The sequence below is a fragment of the Meriones unguiculatus genome, chromosome 7 (genome assembly GCF_030254825.1).
Source record: "Meriones unguiculatus strain TT.TT164.6M chromosome 7, Bangor_MerUng_6.1, whole genome shotgun sequence".
Classification (NCBI taxonomy): Eukaryota; Metazoa; Chordata; class Mammalia; order Rodentia; family Muridae; genus Meriones; species Meriones unguiculatus.
Genome location: NC_083355.1, coordinates 51,790,204 through 51,809,544, shown reverse-complemented (window position 1 = coordinate 51,809,544; position 19,341 = coordinate 51,790,204). Strand labels below are relative to the sequence as shown.

Here is a 19,341-nt window from a genome sequence, read left to right as displayed (position 1 = left end):
CATCAACTGTCAATGGTTCCTCGGTTAGGGGAGTTCGTCCCCACACCATGCTGGAATGTTGATGGCTTGATCTTGTGCAGGGCCTATCCAGACAGCTACAGCTGCTGTAAGTTCATGCCAGTACTGGCAGAAGAACCCTCCTGACTGGAGAGCAGTTTCACTTCAGTCCTCTTACTACTTCTTTGCCTTTTCTTTCATAATGACCCCTGAGATTTTCAGGAAGAGATGTGATAGAGATATCTCATTTGTCACTGTTGATCATTTTTAATTGGGTTGTTTGCTCATTGTTGAATTTAAAATACAAAATATGTATATAATCTGCATGCAAGGCTTTTATCAGATATGTGATATGTAAATATTTTTCACAAACTGTGGCTAGTCTTTTTATTTTCTTAACAGCATTTTGCAAAGAGCTAAAGTTTTGATTAGTTAAGTCTAGTTTATAATTATTTGTAATTATTTCATGAACTGAGTTTAGTAGTAAAATTTTAGGTATAATACACCAAAAGCACAAAATTCAAAAGATTCTTGGTGTCAACACACAGAGGTTTTACAATTTTATTCTTTATAAGTAGGTCATTGACCAGTGATGAGTTATGCCTTATATTGAATGTCAGGAACATCTCCTTCATGCCTTTTGTTACTTTTTTTGTTCTTTGCCATTGTTCCAGTGTTGTTAAAATAGCCATCACTTCATCTAATGACATCTTTCTCCATCAACATTCAGCTGTGGCTTTCTGTGGTCTTCTGATGGGCTCTGTCTATATCCTGTTCTATTGACCCACATGTTGATCTTCTTGTCAGGAATCCCACCTTGATTGTAGCAGCTTCGAGGGGTTTTTGTTGTTTCTGTTTGTTTGTTTGTTTGTTTGTTTGGGGGGCTTGTGTTTTGGTTTTTGGTTAGAGATACGGTTTCTCTTGGTAGCCTTGGCTGTCCTGGACTCTCTTTATAGACTAGGCTGGCCTTGAACTCACAGAGAACTGCTTTCCTCTGCCTCCCTGAGTGCTGGGGTTACAGGCATGCACCAGTGCATCTGGCTAGCTTTGTGTTTCAGCCACTGTGGGCCCTTTCATTTCACGATCTTATCAGGGTGCTTTTAACTATCACAGTCATCTTTCTTTCAGATTTGTTTTAGGAGAACCTGGTTGATATTTCCAAAGCCACTTTCTGAAATTTTATCTGAGACTCTACTAAATATGAAAATCAAATCTTAATATAAGTGTATAATACTGGTGTGTCATTTGTATTCATATAGGCTTTCTCTGATTCTTCAATAGCACATAAATCTTGCACACATTTCATCAGATTTCATTTAAGTGTTCCGCATTTTATGGCTGTTGTAAATGGTGTTTTATAACCCTTCTATACTACAAATGATTATTGTGGTGGTTTGAATGAGAATATCTCCCATAGTCTCAGTCACTTAAATAAGTGGCCCTCAGTTGGTGGTGCTGTTTGGAAGGTTGGAGGTGTGGCCTCAGTGGTGGGGAGGGGAGAAGTGAAGACCTGTTGACTTTTTCTGCTTCCTGCTTGCAATTTGAGAGGTGAGCTCTCAGCTCTCAGCTGCCAGCTCCAGTCACTATGCCTGCCCTTTACTTGGATCCTAACCCTCTGGAACTGTAAGTCCAAACTCTTCTGTAAATTGAGTTAGTCATGGTGTATTATCACAGCAATAGAAAAGTGACTAATACAATATATAAACATATGAATGCTTTTGTACTTTTTCCTCATATCCTACAAAGATGTTAAGCATGTATTTTAGAAAGAAAAAAAAAAGATTTTTAGGCTGTTGCTGTGGTCTGGCTGACTGGTAAAATCTGATTTGAGGCATTCCAGAGGGGTTTTTCTCTTATCACACACACTTCACAGAACACCCACAAACAGTTCACTTATGAAAGAAGCTCAAGCAGGGAAGTAACACTAGGAAAGCAGAAGCAGAAGCCCCACTGTTCTGTACTTTATCTCATTCTCCAACATGACCATGTTTGATGACACAGTATGTGAGGTAGAAAGTGGGTAAGGAGCCTCCTAATGTGAATGCATATGAAAGGCAATCTGACAACTTTATAAAAGCATGAACAATCAGTGATTCCATTCCTGGGAATTTATCCTACAGACATTCTTAGAGAAGCAAAAAAACAGCATGTGTGAGGTTATTAATTGATATGTTTATATTAGAAGAATAAAATAGCTCCAGTATGCACAGAGATGAACTATGTCTGTTTATGTTGGCTCTGAACAATGCTGTATGATGCAGACTTAAAAGTAAATTTGGGCAAAATATTTGCATTTTTGGCAAATGAAATTTAAGAAAATGTAGTGCTTAGTTAAGCACAACCACTAACAACTTTCTAACTAGACCTACATAACTCAAAATTAACTTGATGTATTGTCCCATGGAAGCCTGGAGATAAATGGGCTGGAAACTAGGTCCTTTGTATCACACAAATGTTCCCAGTAATAATAAAAGAATGCTAATCACAATTATATTAGCTTGGGAGTTCTTGCACTTTCATAAATTGTATTCCTGTCTTCTTGGATGCTATTAAGTTCTATTTGAATTCTCCTGATCTTCTAAAAATATTTTATTAATAGCAGTTTGCTGAAAGCAAATAAATTTTATGTTGTAAAGTCTTAAGTGTTAATTTTACCTCTATCTTTTAAAATATAACATATATGTTGATAGTTGAAAAAGCATGGAAGTATAGGAATCTATAATTAGAATTCTGGATTCATGCCCACTTAGTGAAGGGGTTGAAATGAAGTTTAGAGACTGCCACTTCAGAAAGGTGATCTCGCTGGCATGGGAGTCCCTGCCTAGGCTGTTGACTAGGAAGAACAAAAAGAGGCAAGTAGATGCTCAACAAGATTATTGAGAAGTTCAGAGTTCTAGAATCCCCAAGCAGCTGGAAACAAAGGACATAAGAATTCTTTTTGCCAAGATTCTAGGGGAAAGCCCTTGAGTTAGTGAAGGATCACTTGTGCCTTGTGAGAATCAGAAATGGCTTCAGGGTATTCAGGAAGGTACTGGGAACAACCGCTCACTGACTGAGTAAGTAGAACCAGGTTCCTTCCACCCATCACCCAGAAAATTGTCTACAGACCGCACTGGGAACCTCCTTCTCAGTAAGAGCGGAGCCACAGCTTAGCAAGGTCAAGCCCTGGCTTCAGTATACTTGAGGCTGCCATTGCTGTGGCTATTGCCTTGATCTATCTCAGAGCAGATTCTAATCTAATGCAATGGATGAAAACTGATTGATTTGTAGGCTCTGCATCTTACCCATCATTTACCTGCTTAGTGTAAAGCCACAGACCAACACATTTTCTCTGAAAAGACAGTATTGTAGATCTGCTGGCCTCTATATCCTGACATAGTTCCTGGGGCCTAACACTGCACTTTGGAAACAGTAGAGCACAATATGCCACCATATGGGCAGATCCCTGTTTCAATAAAACCTTACTTGGAAAAAATAAGTCTGGTTTGCGAACCTTGTCCTTCATTAGCACCCAGTTGCCTCATTGCTTAGAAACTGAAAGCTCCTCTGTGGTTCTCTGCTAGGCCATGCTTGTCCAAAAAGCCCTGTTTTCAACCTTACCTCTCAACGGAGGGATTCACTCTATGGGAATAACTAGTAATTATTAGAATAACTAGAATAACTTAGGAAGATTCTAGGTAGGTGCAGAAAACAATAAGACAAAAGCCACACAAATCCTGAGTTAGTGCCCTGAAATTTCATACTTTACACCAACCCCATGACAACAAAGTAGTGTTACTTGAAGAAGATATCATTTGTATAGGAGAAGATCTTGTTGGAAGCCAGTTGCCAGCAAGAAAGGCAACTCTTGCGTCTGCACCCACTTTAAATCACTCGTTATCAGATTCCTTTGTTGTTCCAGTTTCTCACCTCCACGCATTGCCCACTCAATGTGACCCATTGTTCTCTCTCCACTTTAATTCACCAAGCCAAACATATTAGGACCCCATCCATTTGCAATGTCAGATGAGAGACTGGTGTGTTTGAAGCAATACCTCCCCATCTGGAAAAGCATCAAAACAGGAGAATGACAGAGAACAAACCCTTCATCAAACCAAAAGTTCATTGTCTCTGTAGGCCCTTGTGTGTTTCATCTCTAGATGCAATAAGATAACTCTGAGTGCATATGTAGGGAAAGCCTCTCTCTGTGTGTTCTTTCCTCCTCTAGACAGAGTTAAGGTGAAAATCTGGAAATTCCATGATTTCTGATTCTAAGGACACAGCAACAAGAGCCTTCAGTTTTATTCCTGCCTTTTGTAACTGTGTCTGAGTGGCTCCTACCTTTTTCCCCGATGGAGGTCCAGAATGGCTGAAAATGAACAGAAAGTGCTCATATGGGGACGTCCACACAGGAATTACTACAGTCTGAAATGCTCACTGGTGACAGGTGCTGTGAGGATTACTGCAGGTTGTCTGATGCTCTCCTGATCTTTGGCAGGCTCTGCTTCCAACAGGCCATGGAGATGAAGGCTGTCAGCGTCTTGGCCCTGATTATCAGCCTCAGCGTAGTCACAGAATCCAAAGTCTACACTCGATGTAAACTGGCAAAAATATTTGTGAAGGCCGGCCTAGACAACTACTGGGGATTTAGCCTTGGAAACTGTGAGATTCCTCCCCTGTCGCCTGCCTCATTCTACTTTTGAGTGTTGTATCTGCTGTATGGTATTGCAGATGCCCTCCATGCTTTCACCTGGCAGTCTCCAGCTCTGCCAGGCTCTACCCCTGCCAGAGATGGCTGCTAGCTCTTTACATGGTCTCCCAAACCACACAATCTTATCCTTCTCTCCTTCCCATTGCCCTGGGCTTTGTTTTGGTTTGGTTTTATTGCTACAGTCCTATGCTCATGACCACATGGATGGAAAAGAACAATGATGCCACCCATTCTAGTATGTGGAGTAGGCTAGGCCTACTCCACAGTAGCCAGTAACTCCAGATGAGACTCAGCTACCGGCTTACTGTGCAGGCGCTGGTGTACCTGCTCCTGTACCTGTCCCTGTGTCCTGATGAGAGTTTTCATTTGTGCATCCTGCCCAAATGTCTGCTGGAGGAAGGTCATTGTGTAGCATATATGAAGAACTTTAGCCCACAGAGCAGGCTGAGACACAATACTGTGGTCCCCTTAGGTCTTTCTCTCCCCATTTAGGGATATGCATGGCATATTATGAGAGCCACTACAACACTACAGCCGAGAACATTCTGGAGGATGGGAGCATTGACTATGGCATTTTTCAGATAAACAGTTTCACATGGTGCAGAAATGAAAGAATACGACAGAAGAATCACTGCCATGTTGCCTGCTCAGGTACTGTTTCTGATTATCTAGATTTGTCAGCTTCAGAGGAGAGATAAGACCGAAGCTCACAGGAGATACACCTATATCTGCTTTAAAACTCAGAGGTCATATTTACAAGTCTGTTAAGGGGCAAGCAGATGTCTCGGTAACTTCTCCTATTGTGTACGCGCACAAATGTCTTATTTCTGTGAGGGAGGTTTTTAGTAAGCCCTCCAGGAAAACAGGGTTGAACAAATGACCTCAGTCTTTTCCCGGATTGAACCATTTCAGTTTTCAATGAGGATTTAAAGCAGCCCTTGCTGGGTGCATACAAAACAGATGTTCTTCGTGCATTGAACTCTGTTTCTTTGCGTGAATTAAGACAAATGGGCTCCTGTCCCATTTCGTTTGTTTGTTTGTTTGTTTGTTTGTTTGTTTGTTTGTTTGTTGAGACAGGGTTTCTCTGTGCAGCCTTGGCTGTCCTGGACTCGCTTTGTAGACCAAGCTGGCCTAAACTCACAGAGATCCACCTGCCTCTGCCTCCCTCAGTGTTGGTATTACAAGGCATGTGCCCCTGCCTCAGGCTTCCATTTCCATTTCTTAGTGAGAAGAAATTAGACTAGGATTCACTTTCTGTTCCTCTGCTTCTGTTATTCAAGAAACACATTCATGACTGGCATAGAGAGCAGAAAGCAATAAAACACAGCAGGCATGAGATCTGCTTCAGCTGGTGATCTTGAGACTGTGCTCATACAAAAGCTAACTCCGTGGGTAGGCAGGAGGGGAATCACTTGATGTGGGCTCCAGAGGAACGTGACATTTTAAGAAATTCCAGAGCTAGGGATCTGTTGTGAAGTGTTTATCTGCCATGCTGTAGACCCTAAGGCCAACCCCTACCTACACACCACACACACACACACACACACACACACACACACACACACACTCACCCAATGTTTTATGGAAAGCTCTAACGTGGGACTTGGAAGGTATACAGGATTTGAGAATCCAGAGACAGAAGAATCACAGAAAATACCTTAGGAAATTCTGGAAACTGCTGTTTGAGGGGTTGGTGGCAGCTGACTAAGAAGGAGTAATCTGCAAAAAAGAGAATTAAATAGGTCAAGAAGGATGCTACCTAAGCATCACAGTGTTGACAGTCATGAGAATCCTCAATAGCTGTCACAGTGTGTGTGGAGCTGGAGAAAAGGAAACAGCTGGAGAAGAGGAAGCAAGCAGGAAAGATACAGGAAGATGGCTGTGTTTTCTCTCCTTATTTCATTCACTGATGTACTTATCCTAGTACCTAGAACATTATCTGGCTATTGTTGGTGCTCAACAAATATTCATTTATTAAAGACGTAAACAGAAAGAATGAAGGACAGGATTAAAGTCGGTCAGAAAATACTCTAGGCCAAGTTCTATGGGAGCAGAAAATAAATTGTTTTAATTGATCTTTGCTACATCAAAGACAAGCAGTACTATGGTTGCATGGACAGAAAACTGAATCATGCATAAAATTATCTAGTGAACTGCCCATACCCAACATTAGTACAGAAGGACCACAGCATTCTGAGGCAAATTGCCCAGCTGTTTACTAGCCCTTAATATAAGCATCATTCTGTTAGGTCCCAGGTCTGTTTCTTCCCCTGGATTCTAGTTTTCTCTTCTGGATCCATTCAAAATGTGTTATTTTATAGTCAAGGGCTATTGATGGCCTTTTTAGATTTTTTTAAATCTTCTCTGAAAAAAAAATTCTGTATCTTTATCTTCTTGCAGGTAAGACCTTTTAGCCCTCCTAGGCCTAGGTTAATCTCAGCATTCTTTAATAGGAAGAATGCTATTAGGGACTTCCTGTTAAGTGTGATCATTAAACCTGTACATTTTCTGCACCCCGAAGTGAGTAATGGCATTCTGGAAAATCTGCGCTCTGCTGAGGTTCATTTCAATTATCAACTTGATTGGTTTAGGAGACAACTAGAGCATTAATGAGTCACACCTATAGGCATGTCTATTAGGGTGTTTTCTGGGAAGTCTAACTGAAGAAGAAATATGTGAGCAGCAGCCTCTCATGGATGAAATAAAAATGGTGAAAGGAGCCAGTTATGGTGGTACCCAGTTTTAATCCCAGCACACAAGTGGCAGTGGCATTCGGATCTCTGTGAATTCAAAGACAACTTAGTCCATATAGTGACTTCCAGGGCAGCCAACACTCCATAGGGATACCTTGTCTTGGAATTTAAAAAAAGAAAGAAAAAAAGGGATTGTACATGAAAAGAGAACAACAGCAACCATCTCTCTGTATGAGTCAATGTACAATTTTAACCCAACCAATCCCATGCTACCCACTCACAGATTGTTCTGTCAAAACCATGATGTTGGTAGTCAGTTGTTTAGATAACAGTAGAAAAGCAAAATATCTCATCCCTACTTGACAGCCACTGTGTTCATCAGAAATCATTGATAAATCTAGAACAAAGAATAAAGGAACCTCTTGAGAACAGAATGAAGAAATAACTTTTGTGATTTAAAAACTGATGGCAGAAAGGCTTAAAAAATTAGAGTAAAAAATAACATGAGATAGCAACACAAGAGAAAGATGTAAAACAGAAGAAATATGGACAAGAAAATGAATGATATTGCAAAATACAAGAATATAAGTCTTGACAGGATAGAGGAGAAATGCAAAACCCTTTTATAAAGTTTCCATTTCCACCCACAGCACAACATAAACCAAAATACCCAAACTAAAGGCTAGGACTCCAGCACATAAGGTCTACAGTGTGACTCATATAATGGAGACTCACACTCAGGCACATTGTCCCAGAATTTCAGAACAGTAAAGAAAAATGAAATCCAATATATGTTTCCATTAAGAAAGAGAATATATGTGGTCCATACAAAAGATTAAATAACATAAAATCTCTCAACTGTGACAATGGTAAAGGAAGAAAGAGGGAAGGTGTTCAAAATTCTGAAGAAGAATAACTTCCAATAGAAATTCCTTCATTACTCAAGTCTTCAAGATCTTTTGAGCATCATGAATACATTTTTAGACAAGTTGTTAAAAACAAAAATCTTCACATTTTATATCTTATGGTATTCTGACTTCACAGAAAATTCAAAGCTGATAATTAAAGAAAAATTGTTTAATTATTTGAGAATATCACAGTTTATTTTGATCACATTCCCCCTCTACACCAACTTCTCCCAGATTCACCCTCTCCACCTCCCTTCCATATACACTTTCTTTCTTTCTTCCTTTCATCCTTCCTTCTTCCTTCCTTTTCTCTTTCTCTCTCTCTCTCTCTCTCTCTCTCTCTCTCTCTCTCTCTCTCTCCCATCTTTTCCTCAGTGAGTCCAGTCTATGACACCTAACTAGTCTCAGAAGTGGGGTCTAGAGTGTGGTTGACTTACCAGGAGTCACATCATTAAAAAAAACGAACTCTCTCAGAAGATATCAAACTTCAGCAATTCTTCAACTTGTGGTGATATTTAATGCCCATCTCCACTTTCCATGCTGGGATTTTTTTTTCTGACTAGAGCTTGAACAGCCTTATGCATGCTGTCACAACTACTATAAATAGTAGACATATAGATAAATAGCTAGATAGATCGATAGATTGATAGATTGATCCATAGATAAATAGATACATAGATAGATAGATATGCCAATTGTGTCTGGAAAAAGTGTTCCCTTGAAGTTATCCTCCTGCTCTTAACAAACTTATATCTGGCTCTTATAGACTTTCTGATCCCTCTTCTTTAAGGAGGAGGGGCGTGGTATGGTTAGCCCATTGAGGGCTGAGCACTATAATTTTTTCATCTCTTCATGTTCACCAGTTGAGGTCAATATTAATATTGATCTCACTATTAATTGCCATCTGCTGCAAAAGGAAGCTTCTCTGTTAAGGGCTGAGTGATGGTATGATCGTTAAGCATAGTAACAAGCCATTAGGAATCATTTTCATACTGTGTTCATTTAGCACAATCATAGTATTGGAGTCTCCTTAGGGTCTATGACATATCTAGCCATAGAGTCTCAGCCATGTCAACAGTGCCATGTATAGATTTCATCTATGGAGCAAGCCTTAGATCCCATCAGAAAATGACTGGTTACTTCCACAACATTCATGCCACTCTTTCACCAGTGAGCATATCTTATCAGGCTAGTCATTATTATAGCTTACAGGATGAGATTTAGATTACTCTTCTAGGAAAAATTTAAATCTACTAATGAATGAGTGATCTTTCTTTGAGAAAACAATGAGGATGGTGATGTGGGTGACTGGAAACAGCAGACATTCCCATCACCTGACTTAAAGCAAAATGGAATCAGGCCTGTGAACAGTTTCTCACTGAAGAATCTCTGGAGAATACAGACCTCTTTTGATCTCTTTTGGGACACGCTATGCCAAATGACCTGGAAAAAACTATAAAAGAGAATAATCTTAGGCTCACTGTCCTCTCTCTCTCCCTCCTCATTTACTGGTATTCACTCTGAATTGTGCGAAGTCAGAGGAAATGGAAGTCCACTGGTGACTTCCTTCGATTTGCTTGCCATTGCATAGAGCACAGTGGAGACAGATATGGTGGAAGGTTCCAGCACAGCTCCCATATAATTTTCTCATAACACTTAGAGGAGGTTTATCACCAAAAAGATAAACTAAACCAAGAAAAACAAAGACACAAATCAGGAAAACAAAGGTGAAATTAATCCAGTAACCAGAAACTCAGCAAAGGAGAAAGGCCTCAGCAAGGCCCAGGGACTATATAAAATCTATATGGTTCTAGTCTTAAAAGTTGATCTTTGCAGTTTGTCTCCATGGAAAATAATCTAAATAAAAGCTTTGGTACTCTGTAGTTTTCAGTTGGATGTTCAAAAAGTGTCTGCTATGTCTTAGTTCTGTCAAGACTGAGAAAGGCATTCTTAAAATAGTGGCTCTTGTGCTTTTGTTTCTTACGAGTTTTGGAAGCTCTGTTAGTAGGTGCATGCTTATTGATGATGGCATCTTCTTGACGGGTTAGCCCTGCTCTCACTAAGGTCAGTGCCTCTCTTTAACCAGGGTACCATCTCTTACACAGATACTGTAGAATAGCATGATAGTAACTTCATCTTCTTCTGGGAAGTGTCTCCATGATCAATTTCCTTTTTTTTTTCTTTTACTTTTAACTCATCTATGTCCTGATGTAAAAAGTGAGTTTTTATAGGCAGAACATAGTTAGCTTTTATGTTCTTTCTAGAAACCACTGCTTTGTATTGATTGGACCAAAGTTAGCAATTGCTTTCTTAAAGGGACATACAATAAATACTTTATTTAGGCGTTGCAGGACATATGGTTTCTGTTGCAGTTAGTAAATGATGACACAGTGTAAAAACAGTCATAAAAATATATATATAAATGACTAAGCCTGGCTGTTTTCCAACAAGACTTTATTTTAAAACATGGGTGGGGAGTAGAATTAGTTCACAAAGTGCTTGCTATGCAAATATGAACATCCAAGTTTGGATCCCTGCAACCAACATAAAAACCCAGAGAAGAGGATCCTGGGGCCTTGCATGGGCACCATTCTAGCCAATCAGTGAGAAAATATGCCTCAAAAAATAAGATAGGAAGTGACAGAAGTGATGGCAACTTCTGGGCATCATAGTCATATATATATACATATATGCACATGTATACGCACATGAACACATACACAGTTGCACACATACACACAGTATGATGTCTGATGTTTGCTGGGCCCTGTTTTAGACCACTTGCTATTTGTTGTCTAGTACAGCATTTGTTCTGGTATCTGTTTCTCCTGCTACCTTTTGAATTAATTAAATATACTTCATAGTTCTTTTTTGTTTGCTTGTTTTGTTCTGTTTTGTTTTTGTTTTGTGTTTTTTATGTCTGGCTCATTTTACTTTAGTAGTTATCTGCAGTTTAAATGAGATGCTTGCTTTATAGTGTGCTTTTTTTTGTTAAGTTGCATTTTTAAAGATTTCTTTATTCATTTAATGATTATGAGTGTTCTATCTGCATGTATAGCTGCATTCCAGAAGAGGAGGACATCAGATCCCAGCACAGATGGTTGTGAGCCACCATGTGGCTGTGGGGAATTGGCTCAGGACCTCTGAAAGAGCAGACAGTGCACTTAATTGCTGAGCCATCTCTCCAGCTGGGTAGTATGCTGTGTTTTATTTCAGCATGCTGTGTACCTCATTATGAATTGTCCTGTTTTCATTTTAAATAATTACCTGGCAGGCCACTCTATAATAAGGAAATGGCTTTCACTGCATGTGACACGTGCTCCACCTTCAGCACTCTTCATTACGTGGAATTCTTTGGGCAGGCAATTAAGGGGTATTCATTCTCATACAATCTAAACAGCTTCCTTCACCTGTTTGTTTTTGTGGCAGAGGGATCCTAGTAAGAATGCACAGCTTTCTCTGCCTGAAAGTCACTCTTTCATTTTCATTCTTGAGACATCTTATGTATAAATATAAATGTATTTCTACATAGTACACATGCTCAGTAGTCTCTCATCGCTCACCTGGTTCTTTCTTTTGTGTGTTCTCTTTCAGGACTTTCTATTGATTCTTCAAATTCTATCTTCAAAATCTGATCCCATATCTTTTTTTCATCTAGTGGTAGGAAATGCTCCATCTTATATCCTATTTTTCTTTTTCCATTCACTATTTTTATTCTTATTATGGATTATGTATTGACACCATTTTTTACACATATTTTTCTTGGCTACTAGATAGTGTGTTTAAACAGCCTTAGTGGGTGTCTGGCTTGCTGTCTGTAAAAAATGTTTAATTTTGACAAGTAACTGAGTTTGTATTTAAATAGCTTGACAGAGTTCTAGACTATTTTATGTGCAGCTGGTTCCTTCGCTTATTACCTAGCATGTGTTTGGAATGTCCTAGAGGTTCTGTGAAGTCTCTTCCTCCTTAAGTAGGCAGAAATAAGGTAACTTTGCCAACCTGCTGAACCTGCTGTTTTCTAGTTCCAGGGCATTTGTTCTTGCTTGGTCCAAGGAATCAGACCCTTGGCTCACCCAGATTGGTTCAGGCATGCTCAGCCTGCCTCTCAGGTACTCTCCAAGGCATCTGATATGTCTTGGTTTTCACCTGCCTATTCTTCTTGCTTGGGGAGTGGGGGCAGGCTCTGTGCTTCTGCTTTCTCTCTCAGATGTCATCCTGTACCATCCACTGTTCCACTATTTTTCCAGCTGTTGACAGCAGAAAGGAAAATTCTTTTTGTTATCACAAATATTCTTCACCTGATATGTACTTTATTCAGTTAATACTGTTCCTCTTGCTTCCAATTAAGGAAGTCTCAGGAAATGCAGGGTAATCCTTGTGTAGGGAGCCAAAAAAAGTATTTTAGACTCAGCTTTAAAATAGAAATATGATGTCGGCTTTATACCCTAATCAGCCTCCAGTGACTGGTCTGCCTCAGCCTTGGGCCAACAAAACAGTAATTGGGAACAATATCTTTGTGTCTGCCTTGTATTGAACTAGAGACATTATTGTGAAGCCCTAGAAACCAGTTGGCATTAGGTACTGTCACAAGGTACATGACATCACCTCCATGTATAGAATAGGCTTTGTGCCACTTCAGAATTTATATTTGATAAAATCTTTCATTTCAAAACTATATTTCTAAAACCCCCACCTCCTTTCTTCAAACTACTCAGGCAGAATTGATTTTTATGTATTCATGGTCATTTAAATGCATTCTCCCAAAGTTTATATGTTAGAAACAATCATCAAATTCATATGACTGGTATTTTGAAGGGGGGTATTGAAAAGCAGTTACAGTTAGGTGAAGGTGGAAGATGGGACCCTATCTTTTTTTTTTTTTTTTTAATGCAGTTTATTCAGGAACCTGGAACAAACATCTGACCCTGGGGAAAGCCAGCCCACAGCTTAAATAGCCTCTGGGTAGCCAACCCAGGCGTGCCACGTGGGCAATGCAGATAGGTCCACATACATGGAAGCAAGCCAGATCCTCAGCCTTAGCCAAATGTGGAATTGTTCGTGACAAAGAGCACTCACCATCGGGAAGGTGGAAGGCAGAAACCAGTCAATCTTTAAGGCACAGCATTCCGCAGCTCTCTACAGTTCCCCCTTTTTGTTTTAGACGCATCAGGCAAGAGTAGAGGTCTGATCTCTGATATTAGAAATAAATGGGGACTTTGTACCGATGTTCATTTAGGTGTCATCCACCCAAAGAGCATCAGACCCGACTGATACCTTTTTCTCAGAGGCGGGACCTGGGGTATCAACTCGCATGCAATCAGACATGCTCTTCTCTGGGTCCAAAGTGGCTGACCCTGAGTGCAGTGCTTAGCCTCGCATCCTGAGCGTAACATTTTAGCTTTTTATGGTATCCAACCATGCTTGGGGCAAATGTCCTGCTTCAATGGCTGTAAAGGCCTGAATGATCATGGCTGCATCACACTGTTGTGAGACTCTAATCTTGTATATATACCACAGGCAAACCAAGGAGACCAACACCAGAAGGCCTGCTAACGCTCCCATGCCCGCTCGTTCTGGTGGCGCAGGCCGGTAGGATTTGCTGAAGGAGGCAGAGGCAGGTGGATCTGGAGTTCGAGGACAGCCTGGACCCTATCTTGACATTAGTGACTTTACAGCATGAGGAGGGAAGCCCATGTGAGCATGCATGCTCTGTCTTCCAAGTAAGGTACTCTGCCATGCACAGATTCCAGCAACATGCTCTGAACAAAGTTCTCTTATCTATAAATTTTTAGTTCTGTGCATTTGGTTAGGGCACCAGAAGGACGACTAAGTAGACATTCACATATAAAAATTAAAAAAACACACAAATATACACACACATATATGTATATACATTCATGCATAAGTACATACACCATTTATGAAATTTCTGATATAATGGCAATCTTAATTTTCTTTCAAAACACAGGCTTTGCTATTGAGAGGTAGTTACGGGAAAGAAGGCAATTGCTGATGCCATGTGTGCTAATCTTATTCCTCATTGGCCTGGCATTTAAGTTGGCCTTTGTTACTTCCGAGAAGAGAAAGAAATGTAAACCAGGGCCATGCAGCTTATAATTATTTGGGAGGCAGGGCAGGCATGGGGTCTTTGGCACGTGCTAAGTGGAAGCAAGTATTGCTTTGAATACCGATCGCTGCTGTTCTCTGCTGTTGGATGTAAACTATTACACTACATTCCATTCCTGAGGAGCTATTCCATTTCTTGAATGACTGGACATTCAAGGTATTTAAGGTAAACTGGGCAGAAACAATTATTGTCATGAATCCTTCTAAAAGCTTGCTACCTCCCGATTTTTGCCTCTCTGCTGCCCCTCTGTGGTAATTTCAATATATTTCAGTGTCCCAGCTCCCTAACTGGATCCTTATTTCTCAGCCCAGGCTTCCTAAACACCTAAGCTAGTCTAGTCATTTCCAGTAGGTTTTTCTTTTATTATTATTGATGTTGTTGTTAATTTTATAAACAGTATTGATTTCCATCATCTAGAATGGGCTCAAACTTACTGTATAGCTGAGGTTGGCCTTGAACTCAAAATCTTCTTGCCTGTTCCTCCCAAGAGCTATAATTACAGGCATGCACCACCACACTCAGCTCTAAGTAGCCCCTTTTGAGCACCCTAACCAGGCTGACAAACAACTTCCCTCTTCCATAATCACACCACTTGATCCTGTTGTGAATGAGTCCTATTCAGGGTTCAAACTGTCTTTCAAGACTTAATCTTGCCCTTGGACACATACATGGGATATACTCTTGTCACAGAATAATGGAACATGGCAAGTTCCTCCTCACAATGTGTAATGTTCCCTTCCCACCTTGAAACATCACCAATGTCACTTGTTCTAGGGTCCATGCCCAGCCACTTCCAAACACAGTCTCCCTTACTAGGCATGTGGCCTCATAGGGACAATGACAGTATCCACCAAAATAAAGATACTTACTGTATGCCTGACACAGGAAAGATGTGTTAAATGACTTAACTGATGGTCAATAGTTGTTGTGCATTTCTAGAAACAAGACTTAAAAGCTGCCATAGCTTTGCTTCTCTTGGTGTTACTAAACTAAATGCAATGGTTTATTACCCTAATTCAGCTGTTCCTGCCTCCAGGAACAGTCTTTTTCTATTATTATTATTAAATTATAGTGTGTATTAAATCAAAATCAAAATGAGCCACATTTTGAATAAATTTACCTTCATCTTCTAAGAAAAGTAATATAATTAAAAGTAAACCAGCACACTGAAGGAAAAATTCCACTTCAAGCAAATTTACAAACAATTCTCTGTTATGATATTTTATTAATATTTCAAGTCAACATTTCTTCTCTCTGGATACTTTTTCTTACAGTTAGAATAATGTAGTTCTTTGGTAAGATTTTAGAGGCTATGCAGCAATGATGTCAAAGCACCAATGAACACATCTGAGAGCTAATCATCAGGTTCATAATCATCTTTATTCTAGAGCTGTCCGACAGGCTTTGTGTAAAGGTGGGGCCTTCTGCAGCACTAGATGGGAGATATACTCAACAGTGACGTACCTGAAATCTGCTAAGGCAACCGAGAAGCTGGGGCTTCCATGTATTAAGTGTTAAGTTTGCTCTGGGTCATCTTGTTCAGCCTTATTTAAGTATAATTCACCATAAAAACCCAGGTAAAGAATGTATGCAATGTGATACTTTCAAATCCACATTATATGAAGTCATTTCTACACTCAGCTAGTAGCACATCCATAGTTATGGGGTATATGTGTATATTATGTATGTGTGATGTATATGCGGTACATGGGGAGTGTGGTGCATGCTGGTATTTGTGTGTGGCATGTTTATGTGTATGGTGTGTGTATGTGTGTGGTAAGGTGGGGTATTAAGGTGGTGTATAGTGTGGGGAGAGTGTGTTTTGTGTGTGTGCTGTATGTATGAGGTGTGTGTTTATAGGTTGTGTGATACTTGTATGGCTTCTGTGTGTTACAAATGTGTGCACAGGGTGTGTGTATGGTATGTATGTGTATGCGGGATGTATGTTGTGTGGGGGCTGGTATGGGTGGGAGAGATTGTGTGTGTGTGTGTGTGTGTGTGTTTGTGGTGTGGTGTGGTATATGGTTTGTGATATATGTGATAACATATTAACTACATAACCATTATGCTGTGACCTGGACCTCTAGAACCCTTACATGTTGCATCTGCAAGTTTGTGCTGTGAGCAACATCTCCTTTCCTCCTCAGCTCCAAGTCTAGCAACCCCCATCTCTACTAACCCCATTCTGCCTTCAGGTCTGCACCTGGAGACCCCACCTTTCCCTAGAAGTGATCTTAGAATTTTCATATTCCTTTGACTTTTTCATATTCCATGACTTTGTCATGTTTTGGAGACTACTTCCAGGAAAGCAGAAGAAAAAAAAAAAAACACATCAATGATCACACTTCAACTGACAAAGCAATAAAGAATGGAGCAGTTAGCTTAAAAACTTTGCATCTTCTTCACATAAAGAACACCTTAAATAATTCTTTTAACATACAAATTGGAAAACTACAACAGCTGAAAGTTTAGTCTTTGTTCATAGAGATGGTGTAGATGTAAAACTGACCCGAGAACAGAAAACATGGCGCTGCCCTGCCTTTCGAGTATATGACTACAGGATGGTAAACAAAAACAAAACAAAACAACAACAACAAAAAACAAAAAAACAAAATACAACTGCCAGGCTGAAGGCATAGCTCCATTGTTAAGAGTACTTGATGATTTTCCAGAGGACATTGAGCGTGGTTACTGACACCCAAATAGGGCAGTTCGTAACTGACTATAACTCTAGCTCCAGAGGATCTGATAGCCTGTGCTGGCCTCCTCAGTCACCAGCACATGCACACACAATCATAAATAATAATAAAAAAAACATTAAAGTTTGTTAAAGCTTCCTACTATCATCTCTAAATGCAGTCCCCCAGTACATATTTTCCATTATATATATACAAAAATATAGGATAGAGAAATAATATAGTTCTTTCTCAGAAAGGTGAGGTGAGGACAGTTTGAAAACAAAAGATGTGGTTTTGGTAAAAAAAAAATAATAATAATAATCATGTTTCTCTGTAGGGAAAGTCACAATTCTAAGTCCCTTCCAGAAAACTGCAGAAGCTCTGGCAAAAGGACCTCTCAGACATCAAAAGCCCTGGCTGACCCTCACACCCCCTTTCTTTACAGCCTTGGTCACTGATGACCTCACAGATGCCATTCTCTGTGCCAAGAAAATTGTTAAAGAGACACAAGGGATGAACTATTGGTGAGTGTTTTGTTGGGAGACTCGGGCTGACCTGGATACGACCCAGTGTCTGTTCATTTTGGCTCAGGTTGACATGAGTACTGGAACCTCCAGAGTGATCCAAACCAGGGCCATGAGCATGTTTATACTCATCCCCATGCGAGTGGGGGTCCAGAGGAACACAGTACAAGTATGGAAAAGGTCTTGCTGTTCTGTGAAGGGAAGGAGTCTATCATGTGACAGGAGTCTGGGAGCCTCACTTTGCTCTGGATTCATGCTATGTTGAGACCGTAGCGATATTTGGTGGAGAAAGATAATAAAGAGCAGAGAGGATGAAAGGTGCCAGCCTGTAAATGACAACTCATCAGAAACCTTGCCTAAGACCAAGCAGGTTCCATTTGTGAGCATGCTTCTTTTGTCTCTGTGGCTGTATTTCTAATGAGTACAGCTAATCATAATGCCTATTTGGTAGTTGAAAGCTGTGGGTCTCAGCAATCCACCCTTACAAAAGTAGTTTGCTTGTTGGTTAGGCAAACAGTGACTAGATTTGGAGAGGGAAGAGGAGGAAGCTTCAGCCACAGCAAGCCCTTCTGGGCCCTGGTTAGTTGACTCTGGTGGTCTTCTTGTGGAGCTCCTGTCACCTCTAGGCCCTTTTCTCTTTCCTCCCACATAGAACCCCCCTACTAAGATGTAGTATTGGGCAGCTTAGGTTTCATGTGAGTCATCAACTAAGGGAAGTAAGGACTGACATGAACTCAATTGCCAGCTTTTTGATTACTTCCTCTGGCTGGACTGCCTTGCTATGCCACAGAAGAAGAAGACATGTCCTGATTCGACTTGATGAGCTTGGGTGAATGAGAATGGGGGCTCTCTTTTTCTGAGGAACAGGGGAAGGGAGAGGGGAGACTTGGAGTCAAGGAAGGATGGACTACAACCAGGATGTAAAGTGAATAGATAGATAGATAGATAGATAGATAGATAGATAGATAGATAGATAAATATGTTTAATAATTGGGTGAGGGTGGAGAAACACAGAAGGATTAAATGAAACCAAAGAGTGAAAACTAGATGTGAGAAGCAGGTTAAACACTGAGTACCTCTTTAGATGTTACACCTAAGGTCATTTGGGTTAGCATGTTTCCTTCTGCTGTTCCATTTCCATCTCCTCTTCAGGCAGGGCTGGAAGAAACACTGCGAGGGCAAAGACATGTCTGAGTGGAAGAGAGGATGCGAAGTTTCCTGATCCGGAGCAGGTGCAAGAATGCTTTGCCGTGACTACCCAGATTTGTAATGAGTATCCCTTTTCCTCACAGTACCCCTTTTCAAAGTTGGAGAGGGAATCCAAGCTGTATTTTAAGGAAATAAATATTTCCATTTATATGTCTTCACTTCCCCCTGACTTAAGTTCAAAGATGTCATAATAACTTGATGCTGTTAAGGCTTGGGAAATCATCTCTGGAATGTTTAAGGCTTAGAAAAAATAAACTTTTCTTCTTTGCTGTAAAGGTCCTAAGTATGTAGCCCTGGCATGTCTTTTTGTTTAAAAAAAAAAAATAAAAAATAAATAAAAAAAAACAAACAAACAAAAAAACTTTTGAAGGTCAAAAGTTGCATGTGGTAGGGAACCTTAAGAAAGCTGCTAGCCATTTGCCAGTTCCTGCATCCCCAAAAGCGTGTGGTCATTCTTTCTGGCCAGGGGACACTCCACACTTCTTCAGATCAACACTGCTGGAAAGGATACTCCT

The 19,341-nt window shown here is 40.2% G+C and overlaps 1 protein-coding gene across 1 annotated transcript; it reads left to right on the top strand.

Moving 5' to 3' along the window:
• The first annotated feature begins 2,967 nt into the window (after positions 1-2,967).
• On the top strand, positions 2,968-19,101 carry LOC110566584 (lysozyme-like protein 1). The gene is made up of 5 exons (XM_021664441.2): positions 2,968-3,053; positions 4,475-4,638; positions 5,180-5,338; positions 17,539-17,617; positions 18,770-19,101. Exons 2-5 carry the CDS (start codon positions 4,494-4,496, stop codon positions 18,837-18,839), a joined length of 453 nt encoding a protein of 150 aa, XP_021520116.1. The 5' UTR covers positions 2,968-3,053; positions 4,475-4,493; the 3' UTR covers positions 18,840-19,101.
• The last annotated feature ends 240 nt before the right edge of the window (positions 19,102-19,341 follow it).

What these genes read in the sequence shown, in the direction of transcription:
- LOC110566584 (XM_021664441.2), top strand. Translation starts at nt 4,494, where the DNA reads ATGGAGATGAAGGCTGTCAGCGTCTTGGCCCTGATTATCAGCCTCAGC. An exon ending in GGGATTTAGCCTTGGAAACT is followed by an intron (nt 4,639 to 5,179) that starts GTGAGATTCCTC and finishes CTCCCCATTTAG; the next exon opens with GGATATGCATGGCATATTAT. An exon ending in ACACAAGGGATGAACTATTG is followed by an intron (nt 17,618 to 18,769) that starts GTGAGTGTTTTG and finishes TCTCCTCTTCAG; the next exon opens with GCAGGGCTGGAAGAAACACT.